The sequence below is a fragment of the Megalops cyprinoides genome, chromosome 10 (genome assembly GCF_013368585.1).
Source record: "Megalops cyprinoides isolate fMegCyp1 chromosome 10, fMegCyp1.pri, whole genome shotgun sequence".
In the NCBI taxonomy this organism is placed as follows: Eukaryota; Metazoa; Chordata; class Actinopteri; order Elopiformes; family Megalopidae; genus Megalops; species Megalops cyprinoides.
In genome coordinates, this window is record NC_050592.1 from 8,186,110 (window position 1) to 8,204,698 (window position 18,589).

Below are 18,589 nucleotides of genomic sequence, written 5' to 3' on the forward strand. Positions count from 1 at the left end.
TGTTTGAAGGACGCCCAAGGTTTAAAGAAAAACCGCTCTGACTGCAGTACAAGGCAGGAATCGGGCCGAGATACGTTTGATTAAGCGGTTTGAGAGTCGTGGTATCAGAATCCATGAAGCTTTCGATAAACCCGAGGACGTGACACGTGAATCCTGCACTCTGGCGCAGCGGATGCACCGAGCAGACAGGACAATACGCCACCAACGTGCTAACACGTTCCACAAGGTGGCACAAAAGCTAACGGCACATTACAACCCAGGCGAATTAAAGAAGATGCGCTTCGCTCAGCCAGCTCACAAATTTCTTAAGGCCGTAAGGATTTTTAACCCTTAGCGTATTTGCAGCTCGGAGGTAGAAACTCTCCTGTCAGATTCTGTTCGGTGTGATGAGGGCCTGTCAGTCCGAACTGATCAAATGCAAACCGAGGGTGAAAAAAAAAAAAAAAAAAAAACGGCAATGAAACGTCTTTGGGTGAATTGTGGGAGGACTCTTACAGGCTAAAATGGGGCTAAATGATACTTGTCAGCTGTTATCACTTCTGTCAAGGCTGAAAGAAGGGCCTCCTCAAATACGCAAGCATTCACACAGCATCATCAATCTGTGAAAGAACACTGGAAAAAAAAGACTAAATTTAACCACAAAGTATACAACACTGGACTTACCTTCACTAAACTGTACACTCAACATTAGCATGGTCCGTTTGTGAGTTTTACTTGTTTATTTCATGAACTCTTGCTGTGAACTTGTCCATTTTTGCTAGTTAAAATGTTACAACACTCATTTTCTGAAGTCAGTATTTTCACACCTCTTGAAATAAATATAAACTAATCCGTGACTGCATTCCAGGTGAACATTTTAATTTAGTGGTCTGTTAACAAGAAGAAAATGAAATTCAGCATGTAATAGTGTGACCATGAAAACACTGCTGTCAGTCTTCATGACTATATTCTTAACTTGTTATAATTAAATGATTGAGATAATTGAGGTACTGCAATGGAATAGGTGTTTAACAAACAGGGCTCTATCAGCCTCCTGATGTTGCAGGATTGAACCACATGTGAAAACCACGCTGAGAAAAACTCTCTATATTCATAATCAATATGTACAAAAGGCACTTAGTAATGATGGCAAAAAAACAATAACAATCATTTCATTGAAGTTTGAAAATATTAGTTGCACCACAGGCACCAGCTCCTGGATTGTTAGTCTGGGTTTCTGGTTCAAAGATTAATTCATTTCCACTGAGTTTGGGTGAAATTAAAAACTCAGATTTCTCACTGTAATGCCATTTTCAGTCAGGCCCGATTGCCATAACCCTTCACAGACGAATTCAGCTGACAAACTGCAACTCCACTGAAGGACTAGGCTGACCACAGGCGGACAGACAGCTGGCCTGGAAACTCTGCCATGAGAGCTGGTCCCTGATGCTACACGTAGGCTGCCCATTGGAAGGCTGCCTTCAACTGCTGAGCCAATCAGAAAGCAGGATGGTGTGAGCTGGACGGTATGTGATGAACTGAGGACCATTGGAGCTTCTGAGCGCAGCGAATATTCTAACAGAAGGTACACGGACAGCGCTTCCAAAATGAAGGGAAATGGCTCAACTACTGTAAAAATCAGTCGAAGCAACTGCAGTTTTGCAGTGCTTTCACACCATAGCTCAAGTACAGACATAAGCACTGGGTTACGTCAGTGACCTCAACAATACAGTTAAATGGACCTCTGTTCCAAGTAAGTAAAAAAAAAAAAAAAAAAAACACCAGTTTGCGTTCTCTCTCTGCTATTACTATTACATATGCTATGGGTGTATATATGTTTTACCTAAACTTGTTTATTCATCCTGGATTGTGGAGATTACAGTAAAAAGGCTCATTTCGCTACTTTCCAGAATGTTCATTTCGTTTTCCCTGCCGAGACGCAGTGTGTTCAGGAAAAGACATGTCGGTCGTGTCTATCCTGGTACATCTTGTGCTGTACCAGGATGGTAATTAGTCCCTAAGAGTGGCCAGTCCTGGCTTGTCAAGGCCTGTCAGACTGGTCTGTTGTGGGCTTAAGACTTATCAGAACTGGCCCTCATGGGGCTGATAATGACCGATTATTATTTCCTGTAGTTTGATAAAACTGACTATTATTTCCTCAACTGATTATTATCCTGTAGTTTGTGCTGCAGATTGCATTAACAGTATGACTGTTTCAACATAATTTATCAACAAGTATCCTGTGCAATTCCCAGAATCAACACATTTTACTTTGACTTTTTCTAGTTTTTATCACTTACAATCTTTAGCTGTGATCAGCTTAGAGTGCAATTCTAGTATATATTTTTTTAGGTATTTAAATGTTTTCTTCCTCTAAATGCTAATATCACAGAAGGAACAAATCTGACAGTGTACCAGTGTATTGGATACTGGATGGCTTGTTCTCACCAGGATTAATAATAGACAGAAAAACCCCCCGGCCAGGCAGGCCCGGGCTTTCAGCATGTAGGAGTGGATGACTCACTGTCTCCACCCCTCCCACCTGTCCCGCACGCCGCCCATCACTCACTTGTCCACGGAGTCGAAGGTCTTCTTGAGTGGCGGGGGGCGGGCCTTCACCTTCTTGGCTGGAGGAGCGTCTTTGTCGCTCTGTGGGGGCGGCAGCGCCGGATCGGGCCCCGACGGGGGCGGCAGGGGCGAGGAGGGGAGGGAGTCCCTCCATCCAGTCTGCAGAGAGAGAGAGAGAGAGGGAGAGAGAAGGAGAGAGGGAGAGAGAGAGAGGGAGGGTGAGTGGGTGAGATCCGTAACAGCAGGGCTATGTGGTATGACTGAGTCAGGCCGTGGATTGCATTAGGCCTAATGTGATGTGCTGACCCCCCTCTCTTGGTGCCACGCTGCTGTTCTGTTGGGAGTTCCACTCAGAGATGTTCTGCCACTTCTCTGTTCTATTCTTGTTCAATTAGCTCCATATTCATGCTCCACTTCCAGCCATGAAGGCAAACGCACTTACTGATGGCTGATTTTTTTTACTCACCCGTGGTTATTTATTCAGCTAAACGCTTACTGTGCTTCCCTTTCACACAGACTAAGAGCGATGCTTTGTAACAAACGTATCGTTCTAAAACTGGCTTCAAACTGGCCGGGTCTGGACAGCGTGCGTTTTATTTTGCGGGGAATTCGGTTTGCCCGTCCGCAAAGCACAAAGCATGTTCAACCAGTACTGTGAAGTCTGGGGAAGTTTAGCTTCGTTATTTGAGGCGGCAGTGTTATATAGTGGTAGTGGTATAGTGAGCAGGGCTCATAACTGAAGGTCTGCTGGCTCGATTCCCCGCTGGGGCACTGATGCTGTACCCCTGGGCAAGGTACTTAACCCACAATTGCTTCAGTAAAATATCCAGCTGTATAAATGGATAATGTTGTAAAATAAATAAACTGTAACTGATGTGCGTCACTCTGGATAAGAGCATCTGCTAAATGCCAATAGTGTAATGGTTCAATTCCCCACTGAGGCACTCTTGCTGTACCTTTGGGCAAGGTACTTATCCCAGAATTGCCTCATTTGCCAAGTAACCTGTGTAAGTTGCTCTGGATAAGAGTGTCTGCTAAATGCCAATAATGTAATGTAATGTTATTTAGGTGCAAGTGAGACAGCTCACCTCCTTGGCGCCTCCATCCTTGCTGCGCCCGACAGCACTGTCCCCGGCACTTTGGCCCTCGGGGGGTCCGTCCGACGGGCCCTCCTCAGCGGAGTGGGGCAGGGGCGAGCTGGTGTCCCCGCTCCTTTCGGGCTCGAACGAGAAACGGCTGCTGCTGCCGCTTTCCTTTTCTCTCTCACGTTCTCTTTCCCTCTCCCTCTCCCTGTCTCTCTCCTTCTCTCTGTCTCTGTCCCTGTCCCTCTCCCTCCCTCGTGCCCCTCCTTCATAGCTGCCCACGGGGATATTGGCAACGGTAGCCTTCACTTTCTGAGGGGTCCTCGTCAGTACAGGGGGCAACTTGGGGGTGCCCGGTGCACTGCCAGCTTCAAAAAGACAGGAAGAGAAGACGTTAAATTCAATTTAAGATCAAAAGACTTAAGAAACACAAAGAGGAAAGTTAATGCAAAGAGGAATTACATGAAATATACAAAAAACAGAAAACAAACGACAGACAGGGAGAAAGAGGGACACATACACACAATTTTTCTTACCTGTATGTGCGGGCAAGGGAGGACTGCTGGCCCGCAGTGATGCAGCTGAACCACTTGAGGTCGCCACTGAGCTACTGCTGGGCTTGCTGCAGGTCTGGGACTGAGAGTGGGGCTGTCTCTCTGTCTGTTTGTCTGTCTGCGAGTGCATCTGTGCGTGCGCAGGCCTGTCCACCTGCGAGTAGGTCTGCATCTCCGCCTGCCGCTCTGCCTGGGGGTGGGGGGGCCTCTCTGCGGGTAAATGTCTGTCCGAGTGCGCCTGGGGGTGGGGGGGCCTCTCCGGCTGCGTCTGCGCGGCGTGACTGTGCTTGGGCAGGATGTGCGGGGAGAGGGTGGAGGGGCTCGACACCGTGTACACCACGCTGGGAGGCACCGTCGTCACGGACACCACTCCCGTCGCCAGGGTGACGCTGGGGGGAGGGTAGATGGCAGTAACTATTTGCCCCCCGCCTCCGGAGGCAGGAGCGGATAAAGAAGGCAGTGGGGGGCAGTTAGGAGACTGAGCCGGCGCCAGCAAGGGGGGCTGACCTGAGGAGGGGAGAAAGCGGAATATTTACAATACAAAAACTCCAGATTAGGAGTTATTAGTTCAGCTCTCCTGCGTGTTAAACTGACCTGCAATTAGCGGTTGCACCAAGGTCTGGCCAGGGGGAGCGATAGCAGTGAAGCCCAGGGTTGCCAGCGGCGATGGCACATAAGTAGATCCTGGAGGGGGAGGGGTCTGCTGGGGGGAGGAGCCGGTCGTCGTGGACACCAGAGGCAAAGGGGCGGGGCCTCCCGGCGTGGACTGAACATAGGTGATCCTGTGCGAGAGACAGAGAGATTAGAGTGAGGCAGGCCGCTAGCACAACGCACAGAGATGTGTTTCGCGAGGCTGGGCAGAAGTGAGGGGGCGGTGGTGCGAAGTGGACCGCGGTCTCGGCCAGCGGGTACCTCGTGGGCGGGGGCGGCAGCAGCACAGTCTGTGAGGGGGTGGAGCCCGGAGCCATCACCGTCCCCATAGAAACGGGAAAGGGGCTCCCGGGATGCACTGCCCCCCCGGAGGGGAGCTGTGATTGGACGACCGGCATGGGAGCGATCTGGATTATCTGCGTGAGAGAGAGAGAGAGAGAGAGACGCACGGCGGTATGAGCTCCTCTCGTTCTGCTAAAGGGGTCATCCCACAACGGGCCACAGTTAATTGCTCTTTCCCATTTCAGACCGTGCGTTCATGTGAAAACACTGTACCCCGAATAAACCAGAACATTTTAACAAAGGTTTAATATTTTCCTGGGTATGTTAAGTACTACAGCATTGTTTGACAACTGTAATTGCTTATGAGCCATTTGGAATCTGCTTGTGTATTTTGCAGTGCTCTTTACATTACACTACCTTACTGGCATTTAGCAGATGCTCTTACCCAGAGCAACTTACATCAATTACAGGTTTTTACAATATTACCCATTTATACAGCTGGATATTTACTGAGGCAATTGTGGGTTAAGTACCTTGCCCAAAGGTACTGCAGCAGTGCCAACGTGGGGAACTGAACCGACAAGCTTTCGGTTACAAGTCCTGCTCCTTAACCACTACGCTACACTACCATCCCAGTGATCTGTTGCTGTGATTAACCTGCCAAATAAGTACACTGATAATGAAAAGGATCACTAGCATGTTCACCTTGCTTCCCGGCTGAGCACCATTTTGGACAGGCAGTGGAGGGGCCACCAGCGGAAACGGCTGAGACGGAGCAGGTGCTGTTCTCACCGTCGCCATGGGGACCAGCATCTTGCCCTGCAAGACTGGAGACTGTGTTTGAACTGAGGAAAGAGAGAATGACAGAGCTTTAATTAAAAGGTAAGCACTTCTCCCTGTAATTCTGCTCAGCCTCAAGCCGTGCCTAATCTACAGACACGTGGAGCCAAAATACACCAAGGTAATATTCGAGCCTCTGCAATGCCGATCACTGAAATGTGCCCCATTATCCTTCCCTTACTCTCCCGCTCACCTCTGGCTCCAGGGCTGACCACTCCCACTGCTGGACTCGAGGCATATCCTGTCACTTGCCCGGCCCCTGACTGCTTTCCATTGGCCAGCGAGACATGGGTGGGCGGAGCTGTGGGCAGGGTGAAGATACTGGTTTGCTGGTTTGGCTGCTGAGGGGAGGGGCTCTTGGGGTTGGTGCTGGCGGACAGGGTGGGCAGGATGTACTGCACTTGCGTGATGGCCTTGCCGCCACTGGGGGGCGCCAGCGAGGGAGCGGGGACAAACTGGGGCTGAAGCAGGGAGAGGGGCAGGGGGCCGTTGCTCTGGCCGTGGGCCGGGGCAGGCAGCGAGTGGGGGGGGGCCTGGGGCGGGGTGATGAGCTGCACAGTGGGCTGGGCGGGGAACGTGCCTCCCAGCACCAGATTGGTCACCAGGCCCCCTTGCCCGCCCCCCGCCGCTCCTGCGCCTACGGGGTTGGGTGAGGACGAGGAGTAGTACCCACCCCCTCCGGCTGCCCCGCCTCCTCCTCCTCCTCCTGCTCCAATCAGCAGCTGGGCCTGCTGCGGTGGCGGCGGGGGCAGGGCGGGCTTCCTGTCAGGGGGCAGCGGGCTGGGAGCGGTCCTGCCCTCCCTGGGCTTGCTGGCGATGGGCACGGGTGTGCTCACCACTGGCCGCACCACGTTGGTCACCACGGTGGAGGCCACCCGCACCGCCCCCAGCCCCAGCAGGGGGGACAGGCCCATGGGGGCCGCGGGGGAGGGCAGGGGGGCGCCGGCTGCCGAGCTGGAGATGACGGACTGGCCGGCAGAGGACAGCGAGAGGGAGGGGGGCACCCCGCCCTCCCCGCCTCTGACTGGCTCCTTTGGTCCCCCGCTCCCGCCGGCCCCAGCCCCATCCATCCCCCTCTTCCTCTTGCGCTCGGAGCTCCCGCCTCCGCTCCCGCCCCCTCCGCCTCCACCTCCCCCCTCCCCGTACCGCTTGGTGGGGTAGGAGGAGAGAGAGGCGCTCCTCCCTAAAGAGGAGGGGTGAGAGACGGAGGTGGAGGACGCCGACGAGCAGATCACAGGAGCAAAGACGCGCTGCAACAAAGACAAGGAATGGTGAAGACAGACAAACAGACCAACAGACAGACAGACAAAAGTTTCTGCTGTACCCTTGGAAAGGAACTTAACTGCCTCAGTCAATATCAGCTATATAAATGGATAACATGTAAAAACGGTAACCTACATAAGTCATTCTGGATAAGAGCATCCTCTTAATGCCAATAATGTAATGTAATGTAATGTAATTATGTAATGTAATGTAATGCTATATAATGTAAGGTACCTTGTGGTCAGACTCGTCCCCGGAGCCGTTTTCACTGTCGCTGTCTGTCACTCTCTCTTTGCACTTCAGATCAATGGAGCTGCCTGGGTACGAGTCCTCTGTGAGAGAGGGAGAGAGAGGGTTTTACACAATGGCTGACTGGCGGTGCGCTGGACGCGACAGGCGGGACGGCCCAGGGGCAAGCGATGGTGCCTCAGCGACAATGTCATACCGATGACATCGTCGTCCCCCTCCTCCTCACAGATCACCATGCGCTCCTCGTCGCTGGTCATGTCCTCGCTCACCCCGCGCTGGGACCGAGAGAGGGCGGGGGGCCGCCCCGAAAACTGCCCCCCTCCGTCCCCGCACATCTGAGGCAGAGAGAGAGAGGGGAGGGAAGCAAGGGAGAGGAGGAAGAGGAAGGGAGAGAGATTGGTAAGGAAAATGGCACGGAGAGCAAACGCACACCGCTGAAACGTTCAGGCGCACAGACAGCCCCGTACCTGCGCCAGTTCCGCCAGGGCTTGTGTGTTCCCCCTCTCGCTCCTCTCCAAAGTGTGTACAGCGCTCTGAGAGAAGGCTCGTGGGCGGGTCAGCTGCCCCGAGTGCCCCTCCCCCATGCCCCGCTCGGCCACCCCCGCCAAACCAGGCCCCACCCCTTTCAGCTCCACCCCTAGGGACACCGACTGAGGTTCTGTGGGGGGGCAACGGCAAACAAGGACAAAGTTAAGCATGTACAATAGCGCAATATTATATAAAAGGCTTGGCAACACACAGACTCAGTGTTTCAGTCATGCGCACACTCACACAGCACAAATGCCAAGCCTCCCACATCCACAGTGTAAGTGAACACCATTTATTGTCTGCAAGGCCCCCCCTCACCAGTGGTCTCGGACATGCTCCTCTCTCGTATGTCTTTGACTCCTGGGACCCCACGGCCCTCAGAGCTGGACTTCTTCCTGTCTTTGTTGCACCACTTCCAGTCCGGGTGTGCCTTGAAGTGGGCTTCCTTCACCTGGAACACAATTTTGGGGGGTGAGGGGAGAGACAGACAGAGGGAGAGGGTGAGGACAGAGGCTTGGACAGACAGACAGTGTCAGCGTGGGTGACGTTGTGAAACCACACCTGGAAGGCGAGGTCGTGGTACTTCTGCTTCTCTTTGGGGCCCAGGGCGTACCACCACTCGCCCAGGATCTTGCTGACGGTGCGGTTGTCCTGGTTGGGGTGTCTTTGGTGCACCAGCGCCCGGTGGCGCTTGCTGAAGATCATGAAGGCATTCATGGGCCGCCGGATATGGTCCTTCTCCCTCTGATGACACGGCGAGGAGGAAGAGGTGACGGGGAGGGAACGAAAGATGCAAAGTAACAGTTAACTCCTCAAAGACTGAGAGGGTCCATACTGCTCACAGGAAGGAACAGAGAGGAGGGTGATGGAAGGACAGACGGTGACTGACACTCAGGCAGGTGTTATACCTTGCCAGGGCTGTTCTTATCACTGTCTTTAGGCAGGGCGCTGAGTGACTGGGTGCGTCTCTTCCCAGGGGACACCGACAGTGGAGGGTCAGGGAGCACACCAGGAAAAAACCTGAACAAAAGAATAAACTCTTTCACATAAACTCTTAATCCCCAGATAAAAACCTGGAACACGATACCCTACCTGAAGTACTGAAAATAATGAAAAATATATATATTTTTTTTTTTTTTTAAATACATGAAAATTTCACAAAAGAACGAATATTTGTCCTCATCAAACAAAACAGTTTAGTTGTCTATGATTCACGCTCAGGCTTTACAGAGAGCTGCTTATTTCAACTGCCCATTAACAGACATCATAATGGCGGTGAGGCCTGTTTCTTTAAAGAGCTGTTTTACGTTGAGTGTGTCCTTCATAACCACACAGCACACACTCGACTGGGCATGGATATACACGCATGCTCTCACACACACACACACACACACACTCACACACACACACACACACACACACACACACACACACACACACACACACACACACACACACACACACACTCACATACATAAATACACACACACCAACATCAAAAGACTGCCTGGTCATCTTCAAAGGCACATTCAACTGACAGTTTTTACAACTAAACCCACAAGAGTTAACATACACTTTGATTACCAACAACCACTAGTAAATAATATTCAGTAACAGTAATGCATTACTGAGACATTACTGTTCCCAAACAGTATTTAATAGGCTTTTTTTTTACTCTGGTATTGATAGACACTGACAATCATGAAATGCAGATACATAAATTCTTACGGGTCATCCACGTCGCTCTCAGTTTCACTGTCTCCTCTCTCTCTCTCCGTTTCCCTCTCCCTCTCCCTGTCCCTCTCCCGATCCCGGTCCCTGTCCCTCTCCTTCTCTCTCTCTGGGAGGGAGTCGTCGGCGGGGGGAGTGGGGCGGGGCGGGGGGCCCCTCTCCACAGCTGGGGCGGCCGTGTTGCCATCGTTCACCAGCACCGAGCTGTACTGTGAGTCTGACACACAGCAGAGGAGGGAGGGAGAGTGGGAGAAAGAGAAAGAGAGAGAGAGAGAGAGAGAGAGAGAGAGCGTGACATTTTCACCACTACTTATCAATGAAATGCCATAATCCAGCCCCACAGAAGAGGGCTAAAGAATACAACAGTGAGTGTAAGAGTGACTGGGTGTTGACAGGGAGGCTGTGTGCGGATGGGGAGTGGTGTGGAGCTGTGGTCAGGCTCTTGACTTGCAGCCTGATTGTTGCTGGCCTGTGGCTCTTGGGTGGACCATTACAATTGCTCCACAGAGCCAGGCAGAGCCAGATTATCCACTTATCCAGCAGGAATACAGCTTTGTAAATTGATTATAAAATGTGAAAGCATATGTCAGAATGGATAAATAAAATCTACGCAAATAAATGAAAGCATGAAAATATGTTATCGCCACCTTTGCTGCAAGCTTAAGCACACTCTAAACCTTAGATTCAATGTTATTTATTTTTCCGATGCCTTTTTGAAGATGCAGATGGTTTTACCTTTGTTCTGATTGGCTGTTTGGGGGTGGTTGACAGGCTGCTGGCCCTCAGCAGGCTGAGCTGATGGATCTGATTGGGTGGGTGCCAGGAACGGGACCAATGAATGCCAAGGAAACACTGGCACTGACCGCGGCTCCACATTGGTCCATACTGCAGAGAAGGAGAATGATTATTCCACATTAAAAAAGATGACCATTTACACATATGAACAACTTGTCTGTAAATTAAAACCTTCCTCAAATGCAGACATATACATGCAGATAAATACACAACACACCAGAGAAATGCATATTCCTATTACTGAAATATTCATCTTATTGGAGAGACACCTACCACCCCTATCTCAGCAACACTGACAATTTCTTTAAAAGAGATAATACAATAAATTCTTTTTTCTGTCTTCCTGTGAAATTATGTAAGAATAACACAGCTGAGCAGAAAAAAGAAGTATCTTGCATGACACCTACACCTATTCTCAAAAATGATTTCTGAACCAGCTATCACATAACATCTAATACAGAAAGTAAGTATCTGGAAACTAATTCCATGGAAAGGCTGGGTGTACCATATAAATGACTGCTGTATTCTGCCCAAAGCTTTCCCTGTGTATGTGTGTGTGTGTGTGTGGTGTTGGTTTTTTTTTTCCAGGACTGCAGTCATATTATATCAGCTGGGTCACAGAGCTCATGGGTCTCATGACTAGGTTTTATAGACTGGACTACACAATTTGAGAGTCAGATTTCCCAGTGCTCTTCACATACTTTTCAACACTACTGTATGGGGCACAACTCAATAGATACTTAAGTGGTGCTACTCCCAGCCAATGAGGTTCAAACTTTGGTTGCACTGGTCGATATCACTCAATATGAGGCATACCAATGACACATCAGGTGAGTCATGCATCTTATCACCAAAGCTAATATACTGAGTGATTTTATGTCTACTCTACTATGCCAGCTTCCATTAACTCACTAGCGGAGTCTTCAATACATTGCAGTGTTTCAGACATCATTCTCACATCAATTAAAGTATCAGAGGACTCATAAGGCAACAAAGGAACTAACCACGTTTTGAGCATTTCTAGAGCTAACGCTCCTTTCTAACTGTTGATGGAGACCTGGAACAATTCAAGAACTCACCAGCTATTCATTTTATTTAGAAATTCTTGTACTGCCTTCTCGGGATTATCAACATTTAGTTGCGCTATGATTAATACTCAATTGAAATGAAGCTAATGAACATCAGATTAAACAGGTTTTCGCAAAATATGATTTATGGATACAGTGTGAATGCGTGAAACGTGTAACCTTATCTAGACTGAGAGGCTGTAATTGATCACCCACAGCAAATAACGAAACTCGGTGAAGGGGGTAATAAATAACCATTACTAACCAAACATACTCAACCCTTGCCGGAGATACTGAGGACTTTCTGACGAAAACATCGCTGAAAGAATCCTTTTTTTTCTGTACGTCACTTGGTGCTTAGATTTTTTTAGTTAAAAGATCATGTAATTAAATGTCCGTTTAAGTGCAGATTTTACGAATCCTTGAAATAAAATAAAAAAATCAGTAATCCACCTGATCGGAATCCGGCGCAATTGGCTGGAATGGGTAAGAGGTCCATCGATGAAAGTACACGGTCATGCTTGTTGCTGCTGTGTGCGCCTGCGTTCTCTGTTGCAACAGCTTAGCTAACCGCTTTCTCGGCTGCTTGACATCAGAAGCTGACAAAAAAAATTGAAGCACCCGTCTTCCCAGTTTTGTGTTACTGACGCAATTTTACTTCTTCCAGCTAACTACCTTTTCTTCGTGTGCATCGGGCTTCCTGGACCTGGCTGACGTTGCCACTGATTAGTCAAAGTGTTGCGTACTTGTGTTTTTAGCTAACTTGGCTAACGTTAGCTAGCTAGCTACTTACTATATCAAGTGGGAGTTGTATGTAGGTAAACAACTGAAAAACTAACTGTACAGTAGCTAGCTATCTGATTTTATAATAACGGTGAAAACGACAGTTCCAGTGCAACCTCATTAACTACTCTTAACTCGGCTATTCCGGCTTTTATTCGCGTCGACTTCTTTTATTTGCGTCCCTTTACCCTGTTTGTTTACATTGACGGATCAATGCGTTACTGAATGGGTTAAGTAGGCCTTTGCCCATCCCCGACTTTGCGTAGTATTGCAGCCAGGGCGAGACAAATCAGTCCACTTTTAATTCACGCAGTATAAATCACTTTTATATTTCACAATGCGATACTTATTTAAGTCATATGAAGGCAACTGCACCATCCAAACAGTGAACCGTTAAACCTTAAAATACTGCGTATGAAGTAGATCGCTAGCAACTAAACCTGTGGTCGGTGGAGATTGCTAGCCGGTTAGCTGAATTAGCAGGCAAATGTTTTGGCCAAAAAGAAATGGCTAACTAACTTTAAAATGTTTCCCTTTGAAACTACGTTAACCTAGTTTTGAAATGACATAAGGCACTGTGCTCCTCAAGATAAAAAAAAAATGAGCTAGACTGCTATCTGATTGCAGTTGCGCTTAGGTTAAACCAGCTAGCTAACTAAGTTACCTAACTGGCTAGCTAGAAATTATGACCATGACAAGTGGATATCGCTAATGAGCTGACAGTAGCCGAAGTAAGTTACAACAAAACGCCGCTGCTTTAGCCAGCCAGCTAGCTATGTTCGTCTAGAAGATCACTAAACGTGTAAGTAAACTATCCTATTGTGTTAAATCGGCAAGGTAGCTAGCAGGGTCTGATCACGACCACGAAGACCTTAATTAGCTAACGTTACCTAGCCTACAAGCAAAGGCATGGCTACCTAGCAAACATTCATTCGAAAAGTACTTAGCTAGATTACAGCGTTCGCAAGTGCAATCAAACTTCAGAGAATCTGTCTAGTTTTCCAGTAGTACACGATTATGGGTATTCCCGATTTCCATGCTCAAATCGAGATAACGAGTTGTTTTCATGTTCCCACTGATTACTTTCTTATGGCTGAACAAGTGTTCGCTAGCCTCATCTGTTTGGGTACTGTACTGAACCTAGCTAAAGCAAACTCATCGGAGACTATACAGGTTTCATGACAGGCAAGGGCAACAGCTGCAGTCCTGTTTCTCCACGATTTATACAAGCGTTGTAAAAAGGGGGGAAAAAAACCTAAACACACAGCACAAGTCTCGTATTTAAACACAACCGTGCTGCCTGCTCGGTTTTGTCAGCAAAGCGACTGGACCCTTCAGCAACACTGCTCCAAAGTTGCCCGTCCCCCCGGGAACGCCCCTGGCCTGGCACCCGCAACGCTGAAGACAGCCTGCGAAACGTGGGTTGTTCTCATGTCGCGACTCTGCTCCCTCCCAACCAGCTACAACAATCAACATCTACAACATGTGTTGCCTTGATACTGGGATGAGCAAATTAGTAAACGAAAAATTACTGACATACATATGTAACTATGTGATGTGATTTTAAATGTAACTAATTAAGATTGTTTAGCCGAATTTCAGATTAATACCCAATAGCGTTAACACAGCTGGCTGTTAACACTAATGAAAGGCTAAATTCTGCAGCCACAAAATGACAGCAGGAAAAGCAACTGCCTATGGACGGGATAAACAGGACCACAAATGCATTGATGCTTAGCTAACGTTATTTTATTTAACTAGCTGGTAGGCTATGCAGCTAGTTAGCTCCTTTGTTTATGTACCGGTCTAAGTATGTGATGTGATAAACTATTGCAGCTAGCTAGCCAATTCAGCAAGACTGCCCGAGTGAAACATCAAATTTCATCATGTATCTGAGTTGCAAATTGCATTGTTCATCAACAAGATGCTTGAACAATGACTACAAATAAACCGTCGCTATATTCATGCCTAAAAATGTTATACAATAAGCAGCTGTTTGTAATAAGAATACTGTGTGTATTTATTTTAAGAATAGCTATTCATACAAAACAATGCTGTTCTCTACCATTTTTAGTGCCAAAACAGAGACCAGTCCTAATCCAGGTGTTCGATCCTTCACAACAGCCTCCAGAATCTGGCTCTCTACATCTACTGTGATAGCTTGCTGGCTACAACAAGCTACCTAGAAATCTTTCATTTTTTGCTGGCAAGCTAGCAATCGCTGCTCTATACCGACTTCTCTTTTTTAGGAATACAACCTTCAGGTCCCCCTCCCTCCCAAACGCTACACTCGGTCTACCTCCTCCAAAGAAGAAATCGAAAACAAAATATCGCAGCAAAACAATTTCACGTAGACCGTGTCAACAGAGCGGGCATTGATCATCACAATCCCGATGACAAAAAGCGGAGAACCATTGTCCAGTCGTTCGCCTTTGTGAACGGAGACAGAACGACGTGATTTTTCTCAAAAAAGAGTAGCAAGGCAGAGATGCTCTGATACAGAGTTGTGGAGATGACGGCTTGATAGCCAGCTAGCTAACGTTAGCTAGCTATAATAATTAATAACAGCCCGTAAAGTCCAGCGCAATCCGAGTCTGCAGCAGGTCACTCCACGCAAGAGGCTACCCGAATCTACACACACACACTCCCTTCCGTCAGATCGGCAGGTCTTCGTAGTAAAAGTCGTTGTATCACAACATCATTCACTTGGGCTCGACTCTTCCCCGCGATTCCTCCTCTCTCGCTCGTCCTTTCTTTCTTTCTCTTTCCCTCCCTCTTTCTCCCGTTGTAAACTAGGCTGCCCCCTTTCGCTCTCTGTGTCAACCTCGCCCAACCCTGCCCCACCCCTTTCCCCTCATCCGCGGCTCCGCATTGGTCCGCTAAACCCCTGTCATCCCGCCGCCTCGGCTTCTGATTGGCGCACACATGCGCTGGAATGTCAGTCATATGCAAATCCCACTCTGTCTGGTTCTCAGGCTCTTACTGGTCGCTGCCATCAAAGGAGCTTCTAAATATTAATAGCCGAATGAAAATTAGGGCATGACGACCCATTGGACGCCTTGTTATTCGGTCCCGTTGTTGACGTAGCAGTTGGCGCCCAACGATTGGCCCGAAAACAACAACCTCACTCGTACCGCAAAGACATATTTACATAATCCCGCCCACACAACGCTCCCATTGGAGCGGCCTCGATAGTGGATTAAGATCGATGGAAGAGGGAACCAATTGAATATGTATACTCAGATGTAGGACAACAAATCACTTGACAGAAGTTGGAGAAGAAGTGCCCTCCCACTAAGGCTGCGGCCTGAACTAGAAACGCAGTACCAGCTGTTGCCATTTGAGGACCGAAGTCGCTGTAAACCCTAGACACAATACAACTCCCATTGCCTTGTTCCCAAAACCACAGTTTTCATATAACATTTCTGAATCCACAAGCCCTGGCAGGACGTTAAACCTTTTCTAAATAATATATGTTTTTTATTTTAACACTGGCGTCTCTGTGACATGCAATGATATTGTGTGGGTGAATATCCAGCCCTAACCTTGAATGTGGAAGACTACAGTAGCACTGGTCCTTATCACTGCTATTGTACATAAGCTCAGCAATTGATTCAATCCAGTGGTCATACACTCTGATTAACCAATGAAGCAGCATTTGCCCAGTCACATGTCTGGTGGCTCCATATAGCACACGTGAAAAGACAAAACTGCAGCAACTCCAGCAAGTACCTGTACATTACTCTATTGAACCTGAACCTTAATCCTTTAATCATAACCCCAGTTATAACCAGAGTGCCCCTTTCAGTGTCATATAATATTATTGTTATTATAATTATTATTATGCTCATAAGGACATGCATGTGGCTTTTACAGTGTCTTGACTGTAAGTCTAAAACTGTAAGGGGAAACATGTCTGTAGCTGTGTCTAAAGCATGCCAATGTAGGTGACATGACAGCACACTGGGTTTACCTCCAGGACCTCCATGGGCGGGGCAGCGTGTCCCAGTTGACTTTGCAAAACTTAAAAGGGGTGAATCAGGGTTTACCGTAGAGTGGAAACTGTAGTAAGCTGCAGACACCCAGCATGTCATGACCCACTTGCAGACACAGAATAGAGCGCCCCTGTGCATGCTTGAGGTGCATGTGTACGCTGTGTATTGAATAATTGGGTTTGCTGAGCGTGCCTCTCAGGCTGTGTGTCACCCTGCGCCATCGTGCAGAGTGGGTCAGGCAGCAGAATGAGCCAGAGACTGAGCAGTGATGTCATTTTTCTTTTTTTTTTTACAACAACCAGCCCATTGAATCCGTAACGCTCAGCTTCTCCGAGAGCTTGAGCATGTACACACACACGAGCTACACTTAAAAAATAAGAGAAACATGTAAAAAGCAAATGCATCTGCATTGTGACTCATACACACAACATAGGAAATGTGTAGCAATGTGTAGCTGTGAAGCATACACACATATATAGACATATGCACACCTCTCTCTCTGTCTCTCGCACTCATACACACACGCACACACACACACACACACACACACTCACAAAAGCTTCACATGCACAAGGACCAGTGAAGCATTCTCTCTCTCTCTCTCTCTCTATCACACACACACTCACACACACACACACACACACACACACACACACACAGAAGTTACACATGTACAAGGACCAGTGAAGCATTCACACACACACACACACACACACACACATAAAAAAAAAACATTCTCACAGTTACAACTGCACACACACGTTCATGTACTCAGGGGAGGAGAAAATGAGTGGGAGAGGGTTGGAAAGAGAGGGAAAAATGGGTGGGAAGGGAAAAGAGAGGGAGTCAAGAGTATAAAAATAGACTGAGAGTCATTCTGTGGGGGGGGGGGGTTGGACAAGGAGGAGAATGGAGAGAGAGCAAGTTGTGAAAACAGAGCTTCTCTTATGGGAGGAAGGGTGGAGAAGTCATTAAAGCCAGAGAAAGAGATTACAAAAACTCACCGACATGAACACTATATGTGCTGTACTTCTACCATTCTGCTGTGCACACAAGTGTGTAGTCAACATGACAAAGTAGTACACTTATACATGAAGATGCACACTCAAGCTGACACTGTACAATCATCTGAAGAAACACTGTCCCTCACAGACACAAACACTTAGAGCACAACATGAATGCAGACTGTCTGTCTGGCACTCAAAGTGTCAAAAAGTTAAGCGTTGCAGACATCTGTCAATCAGAGACAAACACAATGGAAGGAGGAGCTAACCTCCTTCTGCCAACCAGTGATCACTCAGAAAGCTCTGGTTTCCAGCCAATCAGGGCGCAGTAGGTGCCACCATCTCATGGGAGGCTGACACTCATGTTGGTAGTAAACAACTCATTAACCCTAACAAGACTGGAATAAACTGAATTGGGGAGACACATGCACAGGGACGTTTCTAGCTGTTAAAAAGATTCGGGGCTAAGTCAAGTTTGCCTGGGGCCTGTCTTTTTTTTTTTTTGAAGGGAGACCGGCATTGGTAGGTTGGGGAAGTTATATCAACCTTTATAATAAATAAATATAATCACACCTTCAGACGCTGCAAGTCAGGTTCCACTCTGTTACACAGTCTGTCTGTTGTTTTGCTATAAACCTCTCCTTTTTCAGGGCGAAAATCTTCAGGGCTAGGCTTCAAATATTTGGGGCTATAGCCCTGAATGATCAGACCTAACGACGCCACTGCACATGCATACGCTGACTGGAAATAAAGACACATATTTAATACCAACATTATGGTGCATACCTGTACTCAAAAGAATCCAAATTAAAAATGTATGTATGCATGAATTTCTCTTTCAAAAAACACATGTCTGTGGATGGCCTTCTCCACACTATATGTAGCATTTTCATCTTTCTCTTTGTATGGCTATCCATGGCACTGTTCCAAAGCTTTCATTCTGTGTGTTGTGCAAGTTAGGGCTTAAAGAAATGACTACATATCTAACTCACACGGAGAGAGACAAACCCTGGGCTGATCGGTGAGATATCAGTAAGAGCTCAGTGCAGATGAAAGGTAACCGACAGATTTGTGACGCTGAGGGTGGGAATTGTGATCACACAGCCTAAAGCAGACTCCAAGCAGCACTGCTGCAAATGATCAGTGAGGAACACTGTTCAGTGAGAGAGAGACACACAGTATTAAAACTACAGAAACAGAATGACTAGAATGGTTTGG

At 47.9% G+C, this 18,589-nt stretch overlaps 1 protein-coding gene across 1 annotated transcript in view; it reads right to left on the bottom strand.

The window, feature by feature from the left end:
* The window catches only part of cicb (capicua transcriptional repressor b), a 32,725-nt gene that overhangs the window by 4,814 nt on the left and 9,322 nt on the right, over nucleotides 1–18,589 (bottom strand). Inside the window, exons 2-16 of the mRNA XM_036538643.1 lie at nucleotides 10,463–10,612; nucleotides 9,725–9,944; nucleotides 8,905–9,016; nucleotides 8,558–8,740; nucleotides 8,315–8,447; nucleotides 7,936–8,126; nucleotides 7,665–7,803; nucleotides 7,454–7,551; nucleotides 6,150–7,206; nucleotides 5,822–5,961; nucleotides 5,096–5,250; nucleotides 4,778–4,965; nucleotides 4,166–4,690; nucleotides 3,636–3,997; nucleotides 2,549–2,706 (exon numbers count right to left, since the gene is read on the bottom strand). Of these exons, the coding sequence (XP_036394536.1) occupies nucleotides 2,549–2,706; nucleotides 3,636–3,997; nucleotides 4,166–4,690; nucleotides 4,778–4,965; nucleotides 5,096–5,250; nucleotides 5,822–5,961; nucleotides 6,150–7,206; nucleotides 7,454–7,551; nucleotides 7,665–7,803; nucleotides 7,936–8,126; nucleotides 8,315–8,447; nucleotides 8,558–8,740; nucleotides 8,905–9,016; nucleotides 9,725–9,944; nucleotides 10,463–10,612 (3,811 nt within the window). The remainder of the gene's footprint in view (nucleotides 1–2,548; nucleotides 2,707–3,635; nucleotides 3,998–4,165; nucleotides 4,691–4,777; nucleotides 4,966–5,095; nucleotides 5,251–5,821; nucleotides 5,962–6,149; nucleotides 7,207–7,453; nucleotides 7,552–7,664; nucleotides 7,804–7,935; nucleotides 8,127–8,314; nucleotides 8,448–8,557; nucleotides 8,741–8,904; nucleotides 9,017–9,724; nucleotides 9,945–10,462; nucleotides 10,613–18,589) is intronic.